We start from the raw sequence: 16840 nt of genomic DNA on the forward strand, positions 1-16840 counted from the left end.
CCAGCTCTTGAGACCGGAGTGGTCTTCATGGAGGTAGCCACTTACTTGCACTTTTCTATGTTTGGGCCCCTCCACTCAAGTGTCCAGACAGTGTTTGGGGTTGCTGGGTGGGTAAGGGAATTGCCTACTCATGGAACAGCAGGGATACCCTCCAATTTATGCCCTTTTATTTTAGGAATGCTGCCTTCCCTAGAATACTTCCCTAGCCAAAGTCTCACTATGCTGCAGGCAGGAACTATGTTCATGGGTGAGGGGCAGCCACTTCCTCTATACCAGTGGTTCCCAACCTTTTGTTTTTACCTTGGCCCACTGGAAGAAGGACAGGGTGCACAGAGCTGGCTGCCTCCCTCCTGGGGCTCCCCAGCTCCCTGGCTTTAACCCTGGAAGCTCAGCTGTGACCCTAGAAGCTGCTTGCTCGGGCGGACAGATGGGGATCCGAGCGGGGGGGACTTATGCCATGACCTGGCAGCCAAACTGCCGTGGCCTGGTACCAGGCTGCAGCCCAGTCGTTGGGAAACTCTCCTTTATACTCTCTTGCTTCAGCAGGATATGGTCTCACAGGACAACTTTGAGTTTGAAAGAGCATTGCCAGTTTATGATAGGCCTGCAGAGACCATATATTCCTCTGAACTTGAGGATCAAGCTGTCCAACAACCTCACTCCCAAAGACCTGATATTGATTGAAGTGATCATCAATGAGACTGCCTAGTAGGGACTGGGTTGTCTGACTACACTCCCATCCCAGACCTGCCATAATCTTCTGCTTTGCAATCCTTGCTGAAGAATCAGTGAAAGCTCTGACCTGTCAGCTCCATTTCCTCTCTCCATCTGAAGAAGGAACAGTATCACTTTGGAACTGTGTGGTGCTTAGGATGGACACTGCCCTGTGCTGTGTGTCCTGTTGATAAGAGAACTGAGGTCCCATGAGCATGGTGCATGTGAGAAATGAGTTTTCACATTCACTATCTGTTCTTCTTGCCAGCCATGGACTTGTCATTATGATCAGGAGCCGGAAGTTAGGAGCACAGGCCAGAAACTACACCAAGACTCATAATGTTGCTTCCCTGACATCCTCAATCTCCTGAGACCACTTCTCTTCCCTGTTGTTAATCTTTACAGTGTTGAGGGGGGCAGGTCTCTGCAAGGTTAGGTACATGTGTTTCTTGCATACCAGGTGTTTTCTGTTACCATGTCTTCACTGGCTATCAGACTCTCCTCCAATCTCTTCTCTTTCCCTCCCCATGCTCTCTGAGTAAGGCACCGTCCACTTTTCAATAGCTTGTTTATACAAAACAATAAAATCCTTTTCTTGTTGTTAATGGCTCATTAGGGTATAAAAATGTGTACACAGGGACTAACTATTGTGTCTCTGCCATAGGAAAAACTTTTCAAAGACAGTCCTCCAAGGGCCAACAGGAGGGGGAGGGGAGCGGGTTGGGTGCACTTCAGCACTGGGAGAGAAAGGCAGGTGTGAGATACGCAAATGTACTGAATCTGCATGTGCAGTTACTTTCTGTTGACTCTGCTAATGCCAATGCATGTACAGTTTTACTTTATGTTTACAATATAGTCTGTGCCTACCAGGCTGGCAGCATTCTTTCCCAGATTTGTGGCAGGAGTAATTTATTGATGAGTGCCTTAGACAAAAATAACAATGGTCACTTCTCCAGCTAGAAATGTGACAGCTGTCCATGGTCTATGTATGCCTCTGCTCTCTTTGAAGTTCAAATTTTCACTAACATGCATGTTGAAGAAGCAAGTTTCTAACTAGTTTTGGGAAGGGAGAGATTTCTTTGCAGGTAATTTCAGTATTCTTTAGAAGCAGCTACACTGGGGCAGAGGTCAAGGTGGATTAAACTACTTATTCTAGAATCAATATTCTGCTGACCTAAATCTAATAAATTACAGAGACATTTTCCCTAACAAAAGCTACAATGGTTTGTTCCGATACCATCATATTTATAGCGTTTTCTAATGTTTTAAATAGTTTTACAATTTTTCAAGTAAGGTTTACTCATCTAATTTTATGGATCATCTCTGGCACGTTTAAAGAAAAAATAAGCACTAAATTTGTTGTATGCCAGTCCAGTAATACATAATCTGATTTTAATGAAAAGATGCATGTTCTTTTTAGCAGTTTAACCACTTTATTCTTCAATTTCATCAGAACTTTTGCATGTATAATATCCAGTCCTGATGACTTGTTACACTTTAGTTTACTCATTTGTTCCAGCATCTCCTATATCTAAAAGTACTTCACCATTACTGCTTGGAAAAAGTAGGTCTTCAATAGGTAACTTTGACAAAATTTTCTTTGGTGATGCAAAGAGAACAGTTAACTTATCTACAATGTTCTTATTCTTTTTAATTGCTGCCATTACTTCCTGGTAGCCCAGTAAACACACTGATTATCTTGCGAACTTCCTATTCCTGATTTACCTAAAGATTTCTCTCCTATTTCTTTCTGGCAGTTTACTTGGTCTTCCAATTCCCTCTGTTCTCCTGGCTTCTATCTTACATTTTACTACCATAGTTTATGCTCCTTATAATTGGATTCACTAGGGCTGGATTTCTATTTTCTGAGAGAGACCTGTTTTGGTTTAATAGCTTCTTGAACATTATCATTTAAAGTGTGTTTTCTTTTTTCAGGTCCTCATTGTTTAGAGATATTCATATCTTTTCAGTTCTTTATGATATGTTTAAGTATTTTAATTTCCTCATTTTGACTTCAGGGAATTTCAACTAGTTTCCTCAATTTTTTTCAAATTAGTTTTGCTAAAGTTTCAGGTCACCATTATCATTTGCTATCTCCTACAGGATCTTGAAGGGATGAGCTTTGGGGTGCTGAATAGGGTGGAACATTTTGTCTTTCATTCTGTGCTTTTCCCAGGCAGTCTGTGCATGATCAACACATGATTTATTATTGCTTATTTAGGCTTAAATATACACATAAAAGAACAGCTATCACAGACTCTAGATGCCTCTGTCAAATTAAAAATATATTACCAATAAAATTACAGAATTAAAAAAACGGGATATTTCAATCCTAAACTTCATATACATACAGGATAGTAATTCAGATTACAAATCAATCAAACTACTACAATTCCACAAAAGAAATATCATCATAGACACCTTAGTCATCGTCAAAGTGATGCCTCTTCAAAAAGACAGACTATCCATCCATACCTGCATAATTTCAACAGTTGTAAGACTATCTAACAATGAAGTCACATATGCTGGAAAAGGCTTGAACTGGTACAAATGCAGCAGTCACTTTCTAAGTAATACAAATTGTGAAGTGTACCTTAATCTGGTTCTGTACCCTATACTGGCTCCCCCATTGAAAACAGTTAAATTCAGGGTACGGACACTGCCATGTCCAAACTATCTCAAAGAAACATAAAAAAGTAGGGTGCAAGGGACCTCAACAGGTCATCTAATACAAGCTGCTCAGCCATGGTACTCATCTAAACCAGCTCCTACAATGGGCTCTAATGACATTTGTGTTCCATTGGAGTTATGCATCTATTGACGAACAGGTGGAAGCTTGAAAGTGAAGGAGACAAAACTTTCAAAGGATCTGGAACTAGCTTATGGAACAATGTCCAAAGAGGTAAGGATGACCGCTAATCTCAAGGCATTCAGAATTGCACAGCATATCTCTTTAAGTTATCTTTTTCTCAGTAATAAGATCTTCACTAAGACATTACACTAATGTAACTATTCTAGTTTACACTTGAAGGGAGAAAAACTGGGGTGGGGAGAAACGACACAATGTTTTGTTACTTAACTTCCAACACCTGGGAGACATACCAGTATGAAAAAGTGCTGGGGCCATATAAACACATGGATATGAAAGCTACACTGCTAGGCAGTTGTAGTATACACAGTTTTTTTTCCAGTTGTACAGTTATACAGACTATGCCCTTACTTATCTGCAGTGACTTTGTAAGTACGATAAAAGCTTTTCTGACCACAAAACTCCATTAGTATAATTCCTTTTTAATAACTCTTAGTAGGTCTTTCAAAATACAGCACGATATAGGTTCACTAGTTTTGAGCTACCCTGATCACATTATACCTGTCCTTCTCTGTTTACTCATTAAGCCATAGACCTTTTGTTACCTTTTTATTTAGAAAAGATTTTATTTTCTCTCTTAAGAGGCAATTTGTATGAGATTTCAGTTAATATAACTATAACACAGGAAAATAATAGTATTAAAAAACTGAGTGATTTAAAATGCCCCGCCTGGTTTTTATAAAACTTCAACAGGGGAAGTCTTAAATATATAGACCTTCTCCTACATTTATGCAAACTGTGCATTCATTCCTGTTTTTGTACAATTACTATCTTTTCTCCAACTCTAAGCAATAAAAGAGAGTTTTTAAACCTTTAACAAGCCCACTGAAAATTCAGTTAAGCTTAGGCTGACCTGAGATATGGAGTCAAAAATAACCAATACAACCCCTCCAAACAAACAAATCAACCAATAAAAAAAAAAAAAAAAATCAAAGCAAAAGATAAAAGCTTCCTTTCAGAATCCCCCGTGCAATTATCTTAAGTTACCATGTATCTGACATATGATATAAGACACATAAGAGGTATGCATCTGTTTAATCATGCTTTGGATGCCATTAGCCAATGATTAGCACAGACATGGAGAATGACTTACGGCATACATTTTGCTATACTTTTTCACGTATTCTGGGTTACTGCCTTGTAGGCAGTGTAAACTGATGCTGTGCAGAGATACCCAAAGTTAGCTTGCATACTGGAAGTCCTATAGCCATGTTAGTGGAGTACTCCACCCAGGCTAACATAACATGCTTCTTAGCAGCAGGACTAATCAGCATGGTGCTCCTCCTAGGCCCCATCTACACATTATGCTTAAGGAGTGATTAACTGGTTAATCATTACTTAAGTGGTCATCCAGCCACACATTCATTCAGTTAATGGTGTGATAAATAGAGGAAGAAGCCATAAAGGTAATTCACAAAATGTGTGGTAACTTTGTGGCTGCTTCCTATCATGCCATTAATTGAACATATGGCCAGGGGCCCTGTTGCTGGGAGCCCCATCAGCTGGTAGGAGCTCCCAGTCGGGGGGGGGGGCGGGGAATAGATAGTATTTTCGTGGCTAACCTAGAAGCTCCAGGCTGATGTTGACCATCAGCCACAGGAGCTTATTATGACCCTGTGGCTGGGAGCCCCATCAGCTGACAGGGGTCATAGCTGTGAGGGGGCCCCACACAACCACACAGCTGGGAGACCACAGCTGACACACTGTCCCACTGATAGGCATGTTTCATGCACACCCACGGTTGTGAAAGCGCAACGGATGTGATGTCCCAGCTGTGGGGGTGTTTCATGCATCCCTGTGGCAGAGAGATCACAACTGACATGAGACCACAACTGCTTCACGCACTCCCATGGCTGAGACACTGCATAAGCTGAGCCACTGCAACTGGGAGCCCAGGTTAGTCAATGGCACTCCCAGCCATGGGAATGTGTGGTACACTTCCATAGCTGGGAGCCTTGTCAATTGAAGGGGCTGCCAGCTGTGGGAGCTTGCTTGTTGCTAGTGCAGGGGGAGCCCAGGATCAGACTTTCCCTGCATCAGTAACAAGGCGTGATGGAATCCGATTCATGATCCAACAATCACACTATCTGCCGTGCACAGTTGTGTGGACTGCACATTAGATCCTATTGAGCCATTAGCTGTGTGTGTGTAGAGGGGCTGCTAGACTGATATAGCTATATAGCTTCTTGCACCTGTGAATTATCAATTATCTTTGCATGGCACTGCACTGTGCTACGTAACAATGACCCTTAATGGCAACCCCACTTAATGGAAAAAACATTAGAATACCTTGTCTCTTTTGCCATCACCTTTATTTTTAGAGCCAGAGGAAGGATGGCCTTGTGCTTAGCATCCTGGATTTGACTTCCTGTGTCATCCTGACAAGTCATTTACTCTCACTATGCCCCTTTTGTTGAGGATAAATAAATAGTTGACAGATAGCTGGGTGTTAAAGGAGCTCTTCAAATACTTAGACAGATAAAATGCAATTGAAATGTGGTATGATACATAGGTCTAGATCTTTTTGACCAATTGGAGACTAAGACATTTGACATTTATTAGAGATAGGATAAAATGAATACTGATGAAAATCCAGCTGTACCTTCATAGTTGTTCCAAAATACACAAAGAAAACAATGAAGCTGACCTAAAATCAAGCACTATCAAACACAAAAAAGTTACTAACTTGGTTAAACATCACTTTTTCTGACTTATTTAATTTATGTTAAGCATTACTTGACTAACTTGTAGGTCAAACAGGTGTTTACATTTATGTTGGTTTTTATGTAATTTTTGTTGGCAATTTGTTGAGAATTAACATTTTGGTTCTCAGATTTTGAAAAAAAGTTGTGTTTTTAAGTAAATTAAAATATATGATGTACCTTTCTTTGGAATTCTACTGTTGTAGTTATGTGGGCTTATTACACACACACACAAATTATAAATGTTATATATTTTCATGAGCATGGACTATTTGGATTCATTGCACCTTATCTACTCTGCATTGAATCCCCTGCAGACTTGCATTTACTGTTACTGATCCTCAGCACTATTGATTTGTGGTCTTTCTTCTCTAAAATTGTCAGGACAGCAGCAACCAGAGCTGAAGGTTTCTGAGGTATTCCCCACACAATTCCCCAAACACTCTTTTCTGGCCTGACCATGACCCTCCCTATGACCTTGACCAACAGCAATGTCAGGTATCTTGCGTAGACCAGGCACCACTTAATGGTGTATTGTACCAACTCAGTATAGGGTGTCAAGGGAATACCTGCAAATTCTGCTTTTATTTAAATAGTGGACTACTACCTTTTTTCCCCCTTCAAAAATAGATCTTAAAATACATGAGCATGCACTATGTGGGTTTGGATAAAAAAGAATAATTTCATCAAAAGGAACTGGGCATGTAAGAAGAGGAGAAATGCTGACATGACTCCAACGGCTCAGAAAGTATATATGGAATATAAACAGGCTCTGACAACCCTTTTCCTGACTTTAGGAACGCCCCTCCCTGACCACCTGCATGTTCATTCTCCCATATTTTATCCATTCTTTCCCTCCTGCTCCTATGTATTTGTAAGAGTCTCTGGTACATTTTTGGGTACACAATTGTATGATTCCTGTATGATGAACCACAGGAAGCTCACAGAGAAATATAGGTGCTGTCATTCTCCTTCCTTTGCCTTCTGTACCTTCCCAAACTACAATCTTGGGTGTGTGTGTACCTGGGAAATTGATTATGAAGTTTTTCCACAAATGGACTGCTCACTTAATTAATAGCAATTAATATTTTGCTCAATGTGCCATTCCACAATAATTTAAATCCTGCTCTGAAGATGGAAGCATCTCTTCTCAGGCTTTTTCTCTTTAAGAGTACATGAGTGCTTCATAGACATAATTAAACCATCTTTGCCACATCTCTGAGAAGCAACAGCAAAGTACTATGCCCATTCTACAAATGGGAAGCTGGGGCACAGAATTTAAAGACAACATTTCCAAGAATACTGGGTACCCAATTTCCAATGATCAGGATCCGAGTAATTAGCCTTTTTATACTAAGGTACAGCTCCCACAGACTTGATCTATACCTTTAAGTCACAGCTGCTCAACCCTTATACTCTAAAAAACAAACCACATACAATACTCTGTAAACAACCTTAATTCTGGAATTTCCTAGCTTTCAACTCCTAGACTTTGAAACCTGAGTATGATTTTAGGGTAGACGTTTTGAGGGTATGTAATTTCCTAGGTTTGTAAAAAAAAGCAAAACAAAATAAAAAAAAAATCATTGTCACATCATATTGGCATCCGTATGAGTCACCAGCAGAGTTGGAAATCTTTAGATCCATGGCACAGCCCTCTACCAATCCAGCTAATGGAATAAACTAGTTGCAATTGTAGGTTGATATATTCTATGTAGACCAGCAACAGAAGAGGAAGAAAAGCACACATTTTCTCACTGTCCTTAGCACACACTGTCATTAACAAATGGGACTGAGCCAACTCGGGAATCTTAGAATTCTGTTTTAGTCTTTCAGGGAGTGTGTATTGTAATAGGCTTAGACTTTTCTGCCCCACTTTCTTATTTCTACTCTTCCAACCATGCCCCAACACGTTTCTATACCAGTACCATGCTCCTGGGCTTATCACTTCAGTCCTACTCTCCCTGCTGAGCCAGTGCCCATTTCCCTCTCCCAGGCTACTTGCTCCTCTCACACTCCACTTCCTTTTCTCATCTGTGACTGCTCTCCACAATTTCTAGTCTTGGTCACAATTGTCTTGTTATACCTAGTCTCACCTTCTCCAGCAATTCGCACTGATCTCACTACCTTGACAGACACCTGTCTCTTAGTCCTCCTCACTGTCTTCACTAGCTGTCAGGCTCCTTACCCAGTCACTTCCACTCACCTAGTCACAAACACGGACTTCCTTCTTCCCTAAACCCAGCTGTTGCCCCTTCTGCATTGGAAACTCCACACTTTCTGAATATACCAGCAGAAGGATACCTGAGTTGGCAAAGAAGAAAGACTCCCAGCTTTCATTTCAAGTTGTCAATTCTGAGCTGCTGCGACAGCCATTACAAAGGAAAGTCTGGCTTCAGTCAACTGTATGGTGAGACACAATCTAGTTAGTATAAACTGTGGTAGGCTAAAGGAACTCAGGTGTAGACAAAATCTTTAGCTGCTAAAACAGGGGCGGGCAAAGTCTGGCTCGCAGGCTGAATCGGACCCACAGTGGACTCCATTTCCCAGCACCCCCTGGCTGTATTGCTCTGGCTAGTTTCCATGAAGCAGTGGGGCCCTGAGAGCGTGGTCAGGGTTTCCATGGAGACCGGCCTTGCTCTGCTGGCAGGGTGTGCAGCTGGTCAGGGAGCTGCTCTGGGGCTGGGATCTTGTGGTGGTAACCATGTGGTCTGGATCCAGGACAGTGCTGTGATCTGCTGCCCCCATGCCCTGGGCTGTCCTGGCTCCGGACCATGCTGTCACCACTGCAAGATCGCAGCCCCAGCCCTGGAGCAGACCCATCCAGCTGTGCACCCTGCCAAAGCTGCTAGGGCCAGTCTCCATGGAAATCCTGGCCCTGTGCTGTCATGGTGCCACCACTACTGGGGTCTTCACAGAAACCAGCTGCAGTGACACAGGCAAGGACTCCTAAGAAATGGAGTCCGGCCATTGGCAGCATCTGCCGTTTTGCTCACTCCTGTGCTAAAACCTAAGGAGTGCTTACAGAGCATACACAATCTGACATTTCAAACTCATGCGACTTGGTCATATTTAGGTAGATTTTCACAGGATTTTTGTCCTTGCTGAGCTTCCTTGCTCAAAAACATTATTGTACTATAGCTGTTTAAAGACAAGGTCACTAGCTTCACTCTTGGAAATAGCCAGACATTTCTAAAACATTTGATCTGACAGACACCCAACATGGCAAATTTCAACTCAATAGGCTGAAGTCTGGCAAAGTTATTAATGACTTATAATGAGAAATGCCAGGCAGGTCTAATAATAAACAGAGCTCTCACACTTCCTATAATTATCCAAGAGAATTTTGTTCTTATTTTAAACACTGCCTGAAAAGAAGTGAAAAGGGGACTGGAATCTAAAAAAATAAGTTTTCTTTTTTCTATTTTCACTGTAAATTGCCATGTTTTCAAAGACCTGGGTTTCTTATAAGTTTAACTCCAAAGAAAAAATTCAAAATTTTACATTCCTAAAACAAGACATATATAGAAATCTAACGCATGCGTTCAATTTTTTACCATACCTTTACTAGTCGTGCATAGACAACAATCGGTTTCCTGAATTGCTTTAGTCAGTCTTACACAAAGCAAAGGGGGAAGAAAAACTTTTCTTTTTTTTTTAATGAAAAGATTTTAAAACCAAAATGTACAAGGACTCAGGGGCCTATAAGGAAGTATCTGTAATTACTTTTACTCAACTTAAAAGCTCATTGAATTTAATATATTCAGCTTTCCTTTAAATATTAGAATCATAGAAAATTAGGGTTGAAGGGACCTCAGGAGTTCATCTAGTCTAAGCCTCTGCTCAAAGCAGGACCATCCCTAACTAGATTAGCCCACTCAAGGTTTATCTAGCCAAGCCTTAAAAACCTCCAAAGATGGAGATTCCACAACCTCTCTGGGTAACCTGTTACAGCGCTTCACTACCCTCTAATTGAGAAAGTTTTTCCTAATATCTAACCTAACTTCCCTTGCTGCAACTTCAGACCATTGCTCTTTGTTCTGTCATCTGCCACCACTGAGAACAGTCTAGCTCAGGGGTGGGCAATTATTTAGGCTGGAGGGCCCTTACCCAGTTTTGGCAGGCTGCCAAGGACTGCATGGGTAGCCCCACCCCTTGACAGGTGCCCTGCCCCCTGGTCACCATCTTGGGACCAATGTCCCAGGGCCAGCACCAGTGGGGCCCAAAGCGGAGCACAGGCTGGCAGGGGTCTGTGGAGCTGGGCTGGGAGAGGGGGGGGCTGGCCCAGCTCCATAGAGCCCCTGTCAGCTGGGACCCCATGCTTCTGCCACCCTGCTCTGGGGTCTACTGGAACTGGCCCCGGGACATGGGTGTGGGCTCCCGCTGGCTCCTGCACCTGCTCACTCCCAGGGCCCCCCAGCCCCGTGGTACAGGAGGGGGACAGCGCACAGCCCCAAACCCCTGCTCACCAGCAGGGAAGAAACTGGTTCTGAGTGCAGGGAAAAGCGGCTCCTCACCCACCCCGTGGCCGGCACTCCCTGATGCAGGGACTCGCACCCTGCGCAGGGCTGTCTGGAGCAGCCACAGGGAGCCCTATGCGGGCTGCGAGCGGCTGCAGCACAGGGTGCCAGGCACAGGGTGGGTGAGGGTCTGCTTCCTCTCCCTCCTGGGTCCTTCTGCCCCTGGTTCCTGTCATTTTTGACAGGAACCAAAGGCAGATAAAAATTAACTTTCTAAATTTTTGAGGGGCCCTGTGGGCTGGATCCAGCCTGCGGGCCATATTTTGCCCACCCCTGGTCTAGCTTCACCCTCTTTCGAACCACCCTTCAGGTAGCTGAAGGCTGCTATCAAATTCCCCCTCAGTTTTCTCTTCTCCAGAATAAACCCAATTCCCTCAGCCTCTCCTCAGAAGGCATGTGCCCTAGCCCCCTAAACTTTTTCATTGCCCTCCACTGGACTATCTCTAATTTGTCCACATCCTTTCTGTAGTGGGGACCCAAACTGGACACAGTACTCTAGATGTGGCCTCACCAGTGCTGAATCAAGGGAAATAATCACTTGTCCCAATCAGTTGGCAACACTCCTACCGATGCAGCCCAGTATGCCATTAGCCTTCTTGGCAACAAGGGCACACTGCTGGCTCATATTCAGCTCATTCTCCACTATAATCCCCAGGTCCTTTTCTGCAGAGCTGCTGCTTAGTCAGTCAGTCCCCAACCTGTACCAGAGCATGGGATTGTTCCATCCTAAGTGCTGGACTTTGCATTTGTCCTTACTGAACCTGATGAGATTTATTTTGGTCCAATCCTCCAATTTGTTGTGGTCCGTCTGAATCCTAGTCCTACCCTCCAGCATATCTAGTACTTCCTACAGCTTGGTGTTATCTGCAAACTTGCTGAGGGTGCGCTCCATCCCATCTTCCAGGTCACTGATAAAGATACTGAACAAAACCAGCCCCAGGACCAACACCTGGTGCACTCCACTTGATACCAGCTGCGAACTAGACATCAAGCCATTGATTAATACCTTTTGTGCCCAATGATCATGCCAGTTTTCTATCCCCTTGCAGTCCATTCCTCCAACCCATACTTTCTTAACTTGTTTGTAAAGAACGTTGTGAGAGACCTCACCAAAAGCCTTGCTAAAGTCAACACATATCACCCCTACTTCTCTCCCCGCATCCACAGAGCCAACCATCTCATCATAGAAGGCAATCATAGTTTGGTCAGGCATGACTTGCCTGGTGAATCTATGCTGCCTGTTCTTAATCACCTTCTTCTCCTCCAAGTACTTAGAAACGTTCCATAATTTTTCAGGGACTGAGGTGAGGCTGACTGGTCTATAGTTCCCTGGATACTCCTCCTTTCTTAAAGATGGACACTACATATGTCCTTTTCCAATCATCCAGGACCTCTTCCACCTACTATGATTTTTTGGAGATAATGGCCAGCAGCTCTGCAATCACATTTGCCTCATCAGCCTCAGTTCCATCACATTTGGTCCCATGGATTTGTACATGTCTAGCTTTTCTATATTGTCTCTATCTTGTTTTGCTACTTTTGGCTGCTCACCTCTCCCCTCAAACTGTGCAGCTAGGTGCAGTAATTTGGGAAGTGTTCTTGCCTGTGAAGACTGAGGTAAAAAGTGCATTGAGTACTTCAGCCTTCTATGCATCATCTGTCACTACGTTGCCTTTCACTTTCAGTAGGGGACCCACACTTTCCCTGATATGACTACAATTCATGCTGCTGAGGCATTATGTTATTGAATGAAGTATATGCAAAGAAAGCTTTATATTTCTTTGAAAATTAACTTACAAAACAATGCCCATTACAATATGTGCAAGTAAGAACTGTGAAATTCAGTGAAAATAGATAAAATGTGTTTCTCGCACAGAATGCATGATATTTTAATTAGAAGACAAGTGAAAGAGCAAGCCCTGTGTGGGGCAAACTGTAAAGAATGATAAGAAAAGATAGACAAGAAACAAAGAATTACTAGCAAGAGAAAACACTTGGGATAGGCCATTAGAGAGTAAGAAGGGGAAGGGCATGAAGACTGGACACATATTTTTAAGAGTTCTGATAACCATTAAAAATTTACCTATAAAATATACTTCCCCTAAGAAATCTTTGCACATATCACGCTATGACATTGGAGCACATATTTCTCACCTGAAGCAACAACAGTGCTTGCCCATAATGTATTTTCTATGCTAAGGCTTTCATGAACAGCTGGATCACTGTCTTCCTGTTAAAGATAAAAAAAAAACCCTGTTAAAGTCAAGATTAATCCACTAAAGATCTTAACTAGAGATCTGAGAACAATGCCAAATCACGCACAAAAGCTTGACATAATGCTAACTCATGAGATGGTTACACCTCTGTACCTCCGGATAAATTGCTGTGCTTTAGTTTCATTGTATATGCATGATTATACGTAGGAGAAAGGCCATCTTCTGTAAAAATGAAAGTGAAATATTGATATTTGATACACACATCAGATCTGTGCAGGTGGCTTCTTAGCTTACAGTCCAATGTGGGGGCTCTACAAACATGGATTAGATTGCAGAATAATGAGCTAAGTACATAATTACAGGGGAATCAGAAGCAATACTAAATACTGAAGGAGAGCAGCAATGTTTAGTATGATCACGTTAGTCAAATTTTATTACTAAAATATTTTTAATTACCATTTTCAACATTTCCTTCATGACTCCAGTGACAGTGCAGCAGATTTAGGTAGTTTAAAATTCTTAGTGCTTACACTTTTGCCTAACAAAACTACATATTTAAAGCCTTCTAATAGGATGAGTAATAAGGTCTACAGATTCATTACAAATGGTACTTCAGTCTGCTGGCAGTTTCCTGTCAGTTGAAGGAATTGCTACAGTCAGAATAATTTAAATTAATTTTCTTATATTATACATTCTGTTAAATATTGGGAAGGGGTAGAATGGGGGATTTTTTTTCTGCTGTACAGCATGGTCAAGTCCACTTAATGACAACAAAACTAAATTGTTGGTTATCAACTTGCATCTCTATTTTGGATGATCCATTCGTCTCTATGAATGCATTATTACTCAAGGAAAGGAAAATGACAGGTTAGTACAGATATGCTTTCCTAGTCATCTTTTTGAGAAGGTCCACACTTCTCTTACAATGGGATTCTCAACATATTTCCAAGGTGAAGCAGGATTATCCTTTACATACAGACAATCTATAAACAAGGTAGATTGTCTATAATTACCTGCATTTTCTCCCAGATATTAAGACATGAAGAAGCCAAGGAAGTGGGCTTAGCTTAGGGTGACTGAGAATTTCTAACCAATGGCCATCTATTAGAATTCAGTACAAGGAGACATGATTATCTTGGGATTGTCAGTGCTCTCAAAGATCAGACTTTGATGATTAACCACTAGGGCTGTGCAGAGCAGGTAATATTCAATTCGACGGCCATGTCGAATATTAAACCGGGTCCCGCTTTGATTTGCTGTCTGCTTCGACCCAAAGCAGGTCTGCTTCGACTCGAGGTCATTCCGCCTCCGTCACTTTCTTAAAAATACCTTCCTCCAGTGACCCAGTGTCTCACTGCCACATATGGTGTCCTTCATCCTTGAGTCACAGATGGCAGCCAGCATATACACTGTGTTGGACCCCAAGGGTTCAAGCCTTTTCCTAAGGCCCTCCTTCAGCCGCCTCACCAGTGCCTGGATATCTGGTGAAAGCGGCCTGCCCCAGCCAGGAACACTGGCCCCCAGGAAGCTCTCCATTTGGCTGCAGAGCTCCTTCACTATGGGGACCACCTGGCTGAGGAAGGCATCAGCAGCACTGAGGATCTCAGTGGCCACAAGAAAGGGCTTGAGGACCAGCAAGATCTGGGAGATGGCATCCCACTCAGCTTTGGTCAGGGGGCCGCTGATCCCAATCTCCCCGAGCAAGGCCAGCTTGTGGATGGCTTTCTGTTGCCCCACCAGCCTCTCGAGCTTCATGTATGTGGAGTCCCACTGAGTTTCCACATCCTGGATGATTCTGTGCTGTGGGACATTTAGCTTGTTTGTCTTGCAGCATCTTGCCCCCCTTGATGCTTCGGTGGAAGTAGCCTGCCACCTTCCTGCATCTGGAAGCGAGCCTCCTGGTGTTGCTGGCGCCATCACCGGCAGCCCTGTCCCCCTCCAAGGCATCTCTCACAATCAGATGTAAATTGTGTGCCACATAGCGAATACCAACAAAGTTGGCATCACGGACTGCCTTGACCATATTGGCCCCATTGTCGGTGACCATGAAGCCGCAGGTGAGCTCAGTCTGCCCAACACCCAGCCACCCCTGCACCATGCAGTTCGTGGCCCCCCCTTATCTCTGCTGCTGTGTGGGACTCATCCATCACCTTGGCATGAAGGACAGCCCACTGACGGCCTGACTGGCCACACCAGTGCCCTGTGAGGGAGAGGTACACATGACCTCCACCCCGCCTGCTCCAGATGTCCGAGATGAAGTGTACGGTCACCTGCAGACCTGCCTTGTGCAGCTCCTCCTTCAAGTGCTCTCTGCATGCTTCGTATAGGGAAGGCACCACCATCCTGCTGAAGGTGGTGCATGCGGGCACCTGGTAGGATGGAGCCAGCAGTGCCAGGAGCTGCCTGAACCCTGGCCTCTCAACAAAGGTGAAGTGCTAGCCATCCAGAACAAGCATCTCCCCAATGGTCTGGGTGACCTTGCTCGCATTTGCAACTGGTCCCTTTTGCCCCCAGTGTTCCAGGGTGCCCTGCCTCTGCTGTGGGGGGACGGGGGCTATGGAGCAAGTGGGGGCTGTTCCTGTGGCAAAGGGGTGGTACCTGCGGAGATGATTCAGCATCCCTGAGGTGGTCATGCGCTTTGTTCCCTTGCCCTGGCTGATTTTGGCTCGGCAGTACAAGCAGATAGCAAACACGGGATCATCTGCCAGCTCAATGATCCCAGACCATGCTAGTACTAGGCCTTTCCCTCTGGTGTGTGGGTGTATCTGTGGATGCTGCTGAACTCTCCCCCTCTTCAGCAGTCAGAGGCACAGCAAGAGAAAGAATGGACTCAGCTGAGCTGCTTGCCTTCACCTGTACAGAGACACCTTCTGAAGTGCCTTCTGGGAAAGACCTCGTGGCTTGAAAGGACAAAACCTGAGGGGTGCTGAGCACAAACTCAGCTGATTCCCCCTCCTTCCCTTGCCAGGGCACTGAGATCCAGATCCAGTGCCAGCTCTTCCTATGGCGCTGGAAGGTCAGCATAGGCAGTGACACAGCGGTGGAGTGTGCTGCTGTGCTGGTTGCATTTAGGTGGGAGAGGTTGTGGCTGCTGTGTCTGGACATGAGAGAGTCTCAGGCACAGGCAATGGATCTGGTGGCACTGCTGCTCCCCTCTCTTTACTGCCTGTAGTAGCCTCATCCCTTGTAGCAGGAGGAAAGAGGCTGCATCTGAGTTTCGTGGGGGGAGAAATTGCAGCTTTCCTGCTTGCAACTCCCCTTGTTCCCCTTCGTGCAGGCTGGCCAGTGTGGCTTTTCCACTCCGCTTCATAATGTGTTCCTTCGTATGTAAACTGGAACCTCTAAGTGTGCTGTGGACAGCAGATTAGATTTCTGGATGTTACGTAAATGTGTTTGCGTGTGTAGATAATATATTGAAAAGCGCTGGTGTGGTGGAAAGAATGAATGACGTATTAAAATATATATATATATATATATAGCTAGATAGAATAGATCTTAGGCTACTACTAACCCTATCCATTATAAGCGTAAACTAATATGAAAAGTAGCTATACAATAAAAGCACCAAGTTCTCAGAAATCCCTGTTGCTAGTGTTGCAAGCAGGGAATCTGTTTAAGATCAGGGCTTCCAGCCTTCGTGGTCTCACGCAGAGGTGCTGGAGAACACCAGCAGCTCAGAAACTGACCCCAAGGCAGAAAGCAGGGGAGCTGAAAAACTGCTGCCTTTTATGCATTTTCTCTGGCCCTCCCCTAGAGCACTGGGATTGGAAGGGACCTCAGAGAATGCTGACAGGTCACTGGCCAGCCACACACGTCAGT

General features: G+C 43.9%; 1 protein-coding gene across 2 annotated transcripts in view; it reads right to left on the bottom strand.

Moving 5' to 3' along the window:
- Positions 1 to 16840, bottom strand: part of ATP9B (ATPase phospholipid transporting 9B) — a 327984-nt gene that overhangs the window by 146334 nt on the left and 164810 nt on the right. For both annotated transcript variants that reach the window (XM_090039540.1, XM_090039541.1), the window contains exon 10: positions 12960 to 13035. In XM_090039540.1, coding sequence (XP_089895666.1) covers positions 12960 to 13035 — 76 coding nt within the window. The remainder of the gene's footprint in view (positions 1 to 12959; positions 13036 to 16840) is intronic.

This window comes from Crocodylus siamensis, chromosome 3, assembly GCF_052110815.1.
Source record: "Crocodylus siamensis isolate JL-2025a chromosome 3, ASM5211081v1, whole genome shotgun sequence".
Classification (NCBI taxonomy): Eukaryota; Metazoa; Chordata; order Crocodylia; family Crocodylidae; genus Crocodylus; species Crocodylus siamensis.